The 12,232-nt window shown below is 60.3% G+C and overlaps 1 protein-coding gene across 8 annotated transcripts in view; it reads right to left on the reverse strand.

The window, feature by feature from the left end:
* The window catches only part of CABIN1 (calcineurin binding protein 1), a 98,194-nt gene that overhangs the window by 48,104 nt on the left and 37,858 nt on the right, over nucleotides 1-12,232 (reverse strand). For 7 of the 8 annotated variants that reach the window (XM_027088700.1, XM_027088701.1, XM_027088699.1 and 4 more), the window contains 2 exons: nucleotides 10,836-10,987; nucleotides 9,175-9,353 (listed from right to left, as the gene is read on the reverse strand). In XM_027088700.1, coding sequence (XP_026944501.1) covers nucleotides 9,175-9,353; nucleotides 10,836-10,987 — 331 coding nt within the window. The remainder of the gene's footprint in view (nucleotides 1-9,174; nucleotides 9,354-10,835; nucleotides 10,988-12,232) is intronic. The other variant, XM_027088698.1, reaches the window with a different exon arrangement.

The following is a 12,232-nucleotide window of genomic DNA, read 5'->3' on the forward strand; positions in this document are numbered from 1 at the left end:
TGAAATGAACAAGAGCAGCAGCCTGAGAGGAGGGAGGTTCACGCTGCTGCACGTGAAGCAGGATCATGTCCTCCAAGCGCAGACTGTGATCACCTGAAGATGTATTTTCTTAACCCTAATGGAGGCAGTACATTATTTTTTAACGAGTTATAAATAAACCAATAGTAGAGATAAAAGGCAACCCATTAAAAAATAGCACTTAGTTTTTGTCTTGAACTTTGTGTACTTGAAGGTGAAGCTCACTAGTCACGTGACCTTGAATAAGTAAGGCCCTTTCCCCACCTCTGAGTTGCAGCCACGTATCAACTCAGGGGAGCTGGTGCCATGGGGCCTTCTGGGGTCTGGCCCTCAACCCTTGCTCAGCTGCTGGAGAGCCTAGACGCCCAGTAGGCCGTGCCCTGGGGCCACCAGCAGGACAGCAGGAGCTGCTTAGCAGGCAAACTCACAACAGAATGGGAAACTGTTCTGGCAAAGTCGAGAGCCTGGACTCTGGGAGACCCTGGCCTCCTGAGTCCAGGTCCTGGGTCGGACAGCCTAGGCGGTTGCCATAATTTCTTTACACTTGTTTCCCGACGTGTAGAACTGTCATAATACATGTGCCCACTTCATGGGGCTGTTATGAGGATTAAAGTGCCTGATACACTGTGAATGTTCACGAAATGTCAGCTCAACTATCACCAGTATGACCTCAGAGAACCCGGACCATCTCATCTCTAATGTCTCAGATGTGACACACAAGGGTTTAGTCCTAAAGGCCACACTGGACACAGGGCCTGTCGACAGGGTGCTGACCACTCCTTACACTGACTGGGCAGCACTGTCCCAGGTGGGCCGGGCAGCACACAGGACACCAAGAATCAGGCCTGTGCTTCCAACGGCAGCTCTGGGGCTCCACCTCTCTACCCACGTCTGACTGATGACCAGGCTTTGGGGACAGTGACCTTTCAGGCAGCTCCATAGCTGCCTCTGCATGTCCACTGCCCAGTAAGTGCAGGGCATCAGCATCTCACTTCGGGGGGGCAGGGACCTGCTCGGCGAGGGGCTCTCCCCTGACTGCAAGGCAGACCCCAAGCTCCATAAGCCCCAAATGGGGGTGATGGGCAGTGTGAAGGCATCGCTTCTCCAGGGCTGGCAGCCGACCCTCTGGGCTCCGGGAGCCCCAGACCTGCACTCCAATCCCAGAGCTGCCACTTGGGCTGCTCGAGGACTCCGTGTCATGGTCTTTAACACGTTTGTCACTGCCCACCCCTCCACCACCACCACCACTGCCCCCAACACATACACAGGATTCCCACAGGGGCCTGCTTGGTTCCTGGCACACTGGAGTGACGCCCACCAACCCACCCGGCCCTCAGCCCCACCTCCGGCCCTGACAAAGGACTCAGGCTCGTGGTTAAGTGGTCCTGGCAATCAGCCGATGGGCGCTCCCCTGCCAGCACCCAAGCAGCCGCAGGCGCCGCAGGGCTGGGCAGCACGGCCTGCAGCAGGCAGGCATCCAGGAGGCAGCACAGCGGGAGGACTGACTGAGAGCCGGCATGAGGCTGATGGGCCACGAGCTCACAAGTTGTTGGGCTTTGGGCCTGAAGGAACTGCTCATTTGGTGGAACCCGTTGTGATCATCATGAAAACCAAGGATCAGCTTAAACAAACGTTCGGATATTTCCTACCAATGCGCTAATGTCCTGGCAGCTCTGCCCGGTGAGGGTGAGGGAGGGTGGTGTGGGCAGGACGGCGGTACCCGCTCCCCGGGGAATGACAGGTAGAGGAGCCTCAGCTGAGCCTCCTTTAAAACTGCACCTGCAGCCACCACAGAGCAGGACACGTGTCAGCCAGGGAGCCAGCGGGGATGGGGCTGCGACCACGCTTCCCTGACCCCTCAGACACGTGGGTGAAAACGTAGGACGCTGACCCTGACAGGGCAGAGAGCAGCATCAGCCGGCACGACGCGTGTGATCCCTCCCAGGGTGATCGCGGGCACTCACGGAGCCCTGAGGAAGGTCAGAGTTCAGCAGGAACATGTAAAGGGCCGGGAAATCCCCAGGGGCCACCACATCACGCAGCACCCCCTGCAGCTTGGGGGAGGCAAGGGTCTGTGAAGCAAGAGGGTGGGGAATGCTCATGCCTGGGAAACAGAGGATAAGTGTGTCGCTGCAAAGACAGACACCAACGGGGACTCAGGAGGCCCGGGGCTAAGTATCTCCAATCCTCTCGGGTCTTGTGTGTCAGAGAGGGTCGGCACGAGACTGCTGAAAATGATCCTGATTTTAAATACTAAGAAGCAAGTGAGGCCCCACGTGGGGGCCTGTGGGGGGGCTGCACTGGGGCTTTCCGGGCCCCTGGTCCTAAGGCAGAGCCAGACTCAGCTGAAGAGCCGGCGACCCGCAGGGCTGGGCGGGAGGGCCTTCCCAGGAAAGGCACACAGGTGGGTGGACCCTGGGGACCACCCACCGCCCAAGCTCCCGACTTCCTTAGTGGGCTGCCTAGAGGCCGGCAGGAAAGAGAGCTGGCACCGGGGTGGAGGGCCGGCTACACAGGCAGCCCTACACTCCTTCCAGGGCGCTTTTTTAGAACCTGTCCACACAGAACCTGCTCACACTAATACATACGTGAGGCAGGGTTATAAATATGTCACTCTTACTGTTAATCACCCAACAGGTTCACTTCCACTCCCCTGGGCCGCCGCAGCCCTTCCTCTGAACCTAAGAGAGACGTGCATCTGTCGACCTGCTTTCTCAGCCCGGGCACCCCCACCACCACCTCCGGGGGACCCACAGCCAGGGCAAGTGAACAGAGCTGGGGGCGCAGAGGGAAAGGGGTCTGGCCTGGTGACACAAGCCCCTGTCCCACCGGGGCTTTCTTTATGTGGGTTTGACTCAGTTCACATCCCTTGAACATTCTCAGGATTTGCAGGCCAGCCTGAAAGAGCTCTTTGGTTACAAGACCCACGTTCCCTGCTGTGTTTTCTCCATTTGCTCTGGCAGGAAGGCTAGAAACGGCCACAGCCAGCTAGTCCATTAGCTCGGCTATATGAAAGCTCAAGGAAAAAGATGCATGCTGGTGTGATCAAAACTGCAGCAACTCTGGCTGCTGAGCCCTGAAAACATCACCAATTTTCTGCCGACCAGAAAACAACTGGTTTCTAAGAACTGCAAACTTGGGTGGAATCAATATTTTGAGAAATCTTTCAACCGGGCAAAACCTGCCCCAGTCGGGCCCTGATGACCGCCAGGAAGGGACTTGTCCTCCGGGAGTAGGGCTGGGGTGTGGGATGGGTGCCCTCCTGCAGGCCAAGGAGACTGGACAGACCTCCAAGAGAAGAGACACCAGAAACCCCCCCCCCCCACCCCCAGAGACGTAGCAGTGGAGCCAGGCCCCCAATCCTCAGAGTGGGGAGAAGGGACTTCCCTGGTGGCGCAGTGGTTAAGAATCCGCCTGCCAATGCAGGGGACATGGGCTCAATCCCTGCTCCGGAAAGCTCCCACACGCCACGGAGCAGCTAAGCCCGCGAGCCACAACTACTGAAGCCCGTGCGCCCTAGGGCCCGCGTGCTGCAACTACGGAACCCATGTGCCGCAACTATTGAGGCCTGCGAGCCTAGAGCCCATGCTCCGCAACAAGAGAAGCCACTGCAATGAGAAGCCCACGCACTGCAACGAAGAGTAGCCCCCGCTCGCCACAACTAGAGAAAGCCCACACGTAGCAACAAAGACCCAACACGGCCAAAATTAAATTAAAAAGAAAATTAAAAAAAAAATTTTAAAGAATGGGGAGGGAGGGGACTTCCCTGGTGGTGCAGTGGTTAAGAATCCGCCTGCCAATGCAAGGGACACAGGTTCAAGCCCTGCTCCGGGAAAATCCCACATGCCACGGAGCAACTAAGCTCCTGTGCCACAACTACTGAGCCTGCGCTCTAGAGCCCACGAGCCACAACTACTGAAGCCTGTGCGCCTAGAGCCCACGAGCCACAACAACTGAAGCCTGTGCGCCTAGATCCTGTGCTCCGCAACGAGAAGCCACCGCAATGAGAAGCCCACGCACTGCAACGAACAGTAGACCCCGTTTGCCACAACTAGAGAAAGCCCGCGCACAGCAATGAAGACCCAATGCAGCCAAATAAATAAACAAACAAACAAACAAATAAATAAAAAGAATGGGGAGAAGACCTGGCCTCACGGTGTGCCCCTTGCCCTGAGCCCTCAACATGCACCACCCTGCTCCCCGAGCCGGCAAGGCACTGACCAGGGAGGCCTCGGGCAGCCCTGTTTTCCTAACGGCAGGCAGGTGGGCAGCTGCCTCTCGACCCTGATACCAGGGGAGGCAGAGCATGTCAGGTGAGAGCAGCACCCCACAGCTACCTGGAGGGGTTCCCAGGAAGGCTCTTCCAACAGAGGATGACCGGGAACCTGCCTTTCTCAGAGCCAGAGAGAGAGAGAGGGAGACACCACAACCACGCCACTCCCCTGTGGCCTTCGGGCCCTGCTGCTTCCCAAGCTCGCTCCCTCAAGGTCTCTCTTCCACCCACCCGGTCACCTCAGTGTCCAAATGCCACAGGACTCTCCAACCTCCGTGTCTTTGCTCCCATGGCCCCTCACCCGAAATGGCCCTGCAGCTCTCTCTGGAGGCCCACCTCCTCCAGGAAGTCCCCCCGATCCACCAAACCCCAGAGCCAGCTCATGGCACTCCCTCAGGACACCAAGCACTGCCCCAGGGACACAGACCCAACTGAGATCTCATCTCGGCTCTCCCCACGGCGCCCTCTCCTAGGCCCAGCACACAGCAGACGCTAACAGATGCCATGACCAGCTACGGCCCGAAGACGTTTTTAAAAGGTGAGAATGAGGGAGAAGAGGACAGAGAAGGTGATGGGCTCTGCCCTCTGCCAGCCTCCCTCCTTAGCCCGACACCAGTCCCACCTTGTGGGGACTCGCAGGACCACCTGGGCTCCATGAGGAGAAGGTCTATGTGCAGGACAAGCCCAGTGTAGGCTTGTCCCCTCGGCCAGGCCGAGGACACCACGGCTGCAGAGCGCACGGTGAGCGTTTTTACACCCTTGTCCTTGTAAAGAACACCTTGTATCTTATAGTCTGTTGCCTTTGCTACCCTTTTAAGCAAGAAAGAATAAAGCAACGGAAACACAGACTGAGCTGCCTGCAGGACAGGCGGGCGGGCGGGCAGTGCGGGGAGGCCACTGCTGCATGTGCATCTGGCCAGAACCGGGATGATGGGCCGGGGCAGAAGCCAAGCACATCAAACACACACTCTCCAAACCACAGGACAGCAATACAGAGGTGCTCCCGGCCACCGGGAAGCAGGGAGCCGGACTGAGGGTCAGCATGCGGTCAGCTCGGTCCCTGAAGCGAGCTGTGACAGCACAAGCAGAGGACAGCCTGGAGAACAGTGGTCAGGGTTAGGGGCAGCACGGGCAATATTGGTGGAGGCAGCGTGGGCGAGTGGGCGAGGACGAGCACAGATGGGACATGACACAGACGGTGACGGTGACGGCATGGCAGGTGAGGATGGATGGTCGTGAGGGAGCTTGACACAGGCACGCTGGGCTGCCCCAAAGACCCCCACGGCCCACACCTGGGGCTCAGGGCAGCCATGGTTCACGCTGTAAAGGGGGCCACACAGGCACCCTGCACCCACCCCAGCCCCTGTGGCTCCCGTTTGCCTGACCCCGGCTTGCCCTCCCCTCCCCGACAGTGACCTCCAACACACCCCTCAGATCTTGGCTAAGCTTCCCCCTCAGGAAGGCTTCCCACCCACCAGGAGACCAGGACAGGTCTCTATGGGACCCTCCGCTGTTCACGGATTCACACCTGCTCCTGTACCAAGCACCCGCAGCAGGGCAGAGCCCAGGGCTGTGCCATGTACCTGGCACAGGGCCGCAGGACGGGCGGGGCCTTGGGCAGGCTGGAGAGCCCCACCCTGAGGCCCCCTCCGGCTCTGGCTCCGACATTCCAAAGTGATGTGGAGCACAACAGCCAGACAGTGAGGGTCCTGGCCAGTCCAAGCCAGGGCCCAGGCTGTTCTATAAGGGTCCCGCTCCCTGGGCCCTGCCACCAGGGAACTTCCAACAGGGAGACGCACAGATCCAGTGCCTTCCAGGCTGTGGGGACCTCCCCAGTGTGGCCTCCCCACTGGCCCAGGGCGGGTTGGGGAGGACACTGAGACCCCAGGTGCCCTTGGCTCCACCCCAACTAGCCCCACAGCCTCCTGCCCTCAGCTCACTCCCTCATGGGGAACAGGACACATGGCCAAGCCCGCCGGGCGACCGTGAGGATGGGTACCTGCTACCACTCCCAGGACCCAGCCTGGAGCCCCACGCGGATCGAGTACACACGGCTTCGTGGTGGGGTGCCCATGCACACACACGCACATATACGCACACACGCGCACACTGCACATCGCATGTGGGGAGGAGCACAGAGCTTGTTTGGGAACCTCATCACACTGTGGTCGAGCCTGTGTGAGCGGTGATCTCTGAAAGCCCCCCTGAAGGTCCCAACATGCTCCAACGTGGAAGATTTCAGCGCTGCGGGCGAATCCCAAGACGGATGGAAGGAAGAGGTGAGGCAGGCAGGGCTGCCGGGAGCGGAGGTCCTGCTCTGTCTCTGTCTCCATCCCTCTCAGCCCAACCAGGGCCCCTCAGGTCAGCCGTGGGCGCCTCCAGCCGCCCGAGGGCCAGTTCCAAGGACTTCTCCCCAGGGCCGCAGACGGGCTGCAGGAAGCTCCCCACCCTGGTGTGGGGGCCTCAAGCGTGCAGGTGGGGCCGGTTCAGAGAGCACCCTGGGGCCTCCTATGCTAAGTAATTACTAAGACAATGAATAACTGTCAAGCTCCCTACATAGGCCGCAGCCATCTTCCTAAATCTCTCCTCAATCTCTCTCCAGGTCAGAACTGAGCCCGGCTGGCTCCTGGTGGTGAAGCAGAGGCGTCCTCAAGTGCAGTGCGGCAGTGCGGCCCTGAGGCTGGGTCTCCTCACCACACCCCAGGGAGGGCCTGGCACTTGGCTGCCCGTCCAGCGGGTGGCAAGTTAGCCTGATGGACCCTGTGGTGCAGGGGACCAGGGCCCCTCGGGGGCCGACTTCAGAGGACGCCACCTGCCCCTCTTCTGAGGCCGTGCCACAGCTGGAGGGTCAGGGCACAAAGTCAGGGTGACTGACCCCACACCTGAGCTCCCCCGGCTGAGCAGTGGCGCCCGGGGCCCCTGCCAGCTCCGACGACAGGGGTGCCTGCGTCTAGGAGGCGGCTGTGACCCGCAGGCACCCTCGCTTAACACCCACGAGGAGAACGTCACCCCCGTCCCACGGGTGCGGAAGCTGTGGCTCAGAGAAGTGAAATCCTTGCCGAGGGCAGAGCTGGTGGAGGGGGCAAGGTGGCTCTGCCCTGGCCACCCCGTCTGACCTCGAGCAGGGCCCCAGCCTCTGCACACTCATCTGCACCAGGGCTGGGGGCATGCGCCATCCTCCTCGCCAGGCAGGGGCTCCACGCTGGCCCCCGATCTCCCGTATCAGGAGACCCCAGGCTGGTCATGGGAGGTAGGAGCTGAGGTGGCTGGTGCAGACAGACCCTGGAGGCTCCAGCACGTCCCCCGGCATCAGCAGCCTGCTGCTTCTGCCCTAGCCAGGGCCTTGCCCGGCAGCCAGCAAGGCTGCCCTAGGGCCACTCCAACGTTCCAAGACCACAGCTAGCTCAGGGCCCCAAACATTCTCGTGCTGTGGACGCCGCTTTCTCTCTGAGGTGAGGGCTGAGAGTTCTAGCAGCACTGTAGATAGGCCTGGCCAGCGCAGGGCTTCCCGGCACAACCAGCTGGGGCTGGCCACAGTGAGCCACGGGAGCTCAGAGGCTCCATGTCATCGACAAGAATCACTTTGCATAGAAAGTTTTTACAACCATTCAAGAACGCACAAGCACTGAAATAATATCTGAGCGTATTTGTGTGGCTCCCCCTACAAGCTTGCAGAACCAGGTGCCCAGGACATGTTACACCGGCACCTGTCCCCAGTGCTCTGCTCCCCACGGCTCCACACACACACAGGTGTGCCAGCGTGGGACACCCTGAGAGGCATTCCTCCCTCCTGAGACTGGCCTGGTGCTAATTCCTCCAGGACGTACCTGGCAGAATGGAATTCCCAAGCAAGGACTTATTTCCAGTGTTTTCTCAATATTCTCAAGAGTAAAAGGAGAGAACAGGGTTTAACTTGAGGTGAGTGAGACCTGGAAGGTCCCTGTTTCAGGAATGTCTGCGGTATCACAGCGGGAAGATCAGGCCAGCCAGCTCCCGGGTCCATGCTCCCTGCTCTGGGGTGGGCAGGGAGGTGATAGACACACAGCACACGCTCAGACCTGCACGCGCTCAGACCACAGCCCCTCCACACACACCACAGGCCACCCTGAACCCTGGAGGGGACACCGCCAGCATCCTCTCCTCTTGGGTCACAAACCACACCCCGAGGAGTCTAGTTTGCCACCTTGCCCCCCTCCACCAGCTCTGCCCTGGCCCTGCTCCCAAGCCCTGCTCTCCAGGGGCTGTGCACTGGGTCCTGCTGAGCTGAGCGACGTGGGAGAGAGGGCCTGCGTGGCCTTCAGCACTGTCACTGCCCCCAGGGTTCCACTTAGTGGCCCCCAAGGCCCACTAGTTGGCCCGGTGCCGTGCAGGTGAGGGGAACATGAAGAAACTGAGCTGCGAGGCCGGCATGCAAGCCTCCGGTGTTAGTAAGGATGTGGGTGACCGACCACCACCTGCCCGTCCCACGTGGGGAGCCAGCTGACCCCACCACCAACCCGTCTGGATTCCCAGGGTGACAGACTCAGAGTCACGGCCCTCCCCAATCATCAGAAGGACGTGCCGTAATAACGTGGGGGCCACTCGGGGCTGCCTGCAGACGCCAGCGGCCTCCCAACCGCCCTTTCACGTCCCCAGCTCACAGGTAGGAAATGCAGGCTCGCAAAGGCCCCCAGGTGGGCGGGGGCAGGTGGTGACCCTGAGCATGTCCGGGGAGCACAGGATCACCGTGAGTCCATGAGGTTAATGAACAGCCGCAACATTGCCCGTGTCACCCCAGACCCGGCACCCCCCTCACCAAAACAAAGCGGCTCATCACCCGAAGCACCCGCCCCCGTGATTGGCGTGCCGCCCTGGGCTGGCAGGAGGGAGAACAGGGACTGTACCGTCCGGCGTCGCCTGCTGGTGGGGTTTTTTACATTTGACGTAATCGTGGTCAATCGGAGTGGCTGTGTAAGGTGGGGATGTCAGACCTGGGCCAGAGGAGGAAGGGAGGGAGGCTCCGGGGCCCGGCAGTGTCCCAGCTGAAGAGTGGGAGTCCTCGTCCACCAGGCAGGCCTTCTCCCTGTGGACCAGAGGGTCAGGGCGCAGGTCAGAACCCCGCGGCCCACTGAAATGGGGCATGTGCCAGCCTGGATGGTGCCCTTCCCAGAGCAGGGGCCCCTGTTCCCAGCGCCTCTGGTGACACCCACCCCCTCTGGCATCCAGGGGCTGAAGGGGTGGCCCCACGGGCCCAGCCGGGAGCTGCCCACCCCTCACAGCTGCGCTTGCCAGCAGCTCACGTCTCACGCCCAGGAGACCCCTCCTCAGAAGCACCCGCCCAGCGCCCCTCCAGGCCGCGTCAGCGCCCTTCGTGTGACACCCACGGCCTGACACAATTCATCCCAATCAGTGTGTGGCCAAACATCTGGATTTACTGTGCACTCACACGTGTACAAGAGTATATGCTACAACAATGTTGAGAAAAGTTAAAAACACCTGAAACGTGCAAGGAAATGGCTATAGAGAGCAGGACGCACCTGTGCTCTGCAATAACACACACCCAGACAAGTGGGCACCATCTACAGAGTGGGTCCCAGACTCGCTGCTGGGAAAAAGCAAACTCTGCAACACCTCCAGGAGCTTGATTTTATAAAATAAAATAACCCCTATAACTGGACATTTACGTGGAAGTGTGTGCAAATGCACAGAACATGATTTGGGAAACTCAACCGTGAACAGATGCTAACCCTGGGGGTGAGAAAGGATTTGTCACGTTTCAGTCCATACATTTATACATTACCAGAGTTTTCTATAACTAGTATGTATTTGTGTATTATGTGTACAAGTTTTAAGTTTAAAAAAAGTTACAATCACAAAAAGGCCATATCACTGTGCCTTGGGGGCCCTGTATGACTACAGTCTCTGGGCACACCGTGTCCACCTGGTGACCCGCCGCACATGTGCCCACCTGTCCCATAGCTGACAGGCCCCGGGTGCAGGTCTCTCTAGCACTGGGCAGAGCCTGCACGGTGCCCAGCCAGGCAAGGGCCCAGGGATGAGGCAAGCTGAGCCAGAGCTCCAGGACGCGGATGCCGGGGTGACCCACAATCAAGGGGAGGCCCGGGGGTCTGGCCCAGGCCTGCCAAGGGAACCCCATCAGAGCTCCAGCGCCACGAGCTCTCTGGTGCTGCGAGAGGAGCCCCTGCCTCTCACACCCTCCCGGCCTCTTGGGAGAAGGGGCAGCAGCTCTCAGAGGGCCCCACCCCAGGGAGAGGCCCTGGCAGAGGGTGCCAGGGTAGGAGGCTGCCGCGTGCAGCATCCACACGGGCAGAGCTGTGCCGGGAGGGGGAGTCAGCTCCTCCAGGGACCGTCCAAGGATGAGGAGGTGATGGGCACGCACAAGCAGCCTCTCTGTCTCAGGTTCAACAGAACGGTCTCGGCCCAGCCACTGGGAGCCTCGGGCCAGACCTGACTCTGTAGGCTCTGGGAGACTCAGCAGATCCCTCCCCACCCCAATGCCCACTGCCCAGCCGCCACCCAACCGCCGGGAGCACGTGCTACTCACTTTTCTGAGGCTTTGGGCGCGTTCTTCTCCTCGCCCCTGGCAAAGGGCCCTTCTGCAGCCTCCTTCATGAAGCTGACCAGTACCTCTGCACTGACCCCAGAGTCGGGCCTCCCCAGGAGCTTCAGGATGGATGCGTGGAGCCGGAAGTACACCTGGGACAAGGACGCGGGTGTGAGCAGCCCTCCCAGCTGCCGAGGTTCGCTGCCCACCCCCCGCCACCCCACCAGCTGTTAATCCAGCACAGCCTCCCACCCAGCACCCACACCCCCTCCTGGTACCGCGGAGAGTGGACAGCTCCTGCACACACATCTCCCCTGCACCATGGGCTCCCCGAGGCCACAAGTCGCGGGACTTCTGTCTGTGTCCCCACCCCAGAGCCGCCCTGCGGACAGAGGCGGGCAGGCAGTGCTGCAGCAGTGAGGCCTGGGCCTTCCCTCCTTTCCTCTGTCCTCACCACACTCGTCCCTTCACAAGCGTGAGGCCAGCGGCCCAGGCCCCCAGCCAGGAGAGCCCAGGGCACTTTACTGCCCCCAGGAAGTGTCACACACCACAAGTGACCAGGCCTGACCTTCCCACCCAGGTGTGGGTGCCACTTGGCTCCCACGGACAGCACAGTGGGCGACACGAAGGCTGCTGTGGCCACAGGTCCCGATTAACCAGCTTCTCCTCACCCAGAGGCAGTTCTAGACAGACAACAGCCAGGACCCACCCAGGTGAGGTGCCTGGTGGTCCAGCCCAGGCCACACTCTCAAGTGGGCACCCCGGACAGAGGAGCCCACACCCAGAGCCCCTCCACCTCCAGTCAACCCGTGGGCCCCAGAGAAACCGGCCCAGACAGTCCATTTTTAGATGCGGGGCACTCATATGTGCCCAGGTGGCCAAACTCAGGGGAAAGCCAAGTGTTCCACTGGCAAAGGTCATCCAAGCAGCAAGTGAAGTATTTTGAATGAAGGCTCAACAACAGAGGGGAATTTTCACCAGGGTAAGGTTAAACTCTTAAAGAGGAATGCCATTTTTTTTTTTTTTTCCTGTGGTATGCGGGCCTCTCACTGTTGTGGCCTCTCCCGTTGCGGAGCACAGGCTCCGGACGCGCAGGCTCAGCGGCCACGGCTCACAGGCCCAGCCGCTCCGTGGCATGTGGGATCCTCCCGGACTGGGGCACGAACCAGTGTCCCCTGCATAGGCAGGCGGACTCTCAACCACTGCGCCACCAGGGAAGCCCGGAATCCCATTTTTAAAGCAAGATAGACACATGGTCCAGCTGAGCACCTGCCCCCTGAGAGCCCAGGTGGTGTGCTGGGAGGGTGGCCTCAGCCCCTCATCCGGAAGGCCCTGGGCCCTGAAGGGCCAACATCCTGCCTGCTCACTGGTTCTATCAGACAGCAGCAGAGGCCAAA

Source organism: Aethalodelphis obliquidens, unplaced genomic scaffold (assembly GCF_003676395.1).
Source record: "Aethalodelphis obliquidens isolate GAN/ISIS:26980383/991018 unplaced genomic scaffold, ASM367639v1 scaffold63, whole genome shotgun sequence".
Taxonomy (NCBI): domain Eukaryota; kingdom Metazoa; phylum Chordata; class Mammalia; order Artiodactyla; family Delphinidae; genus Aethalodelphis; species Aethalodelphis obliquidens.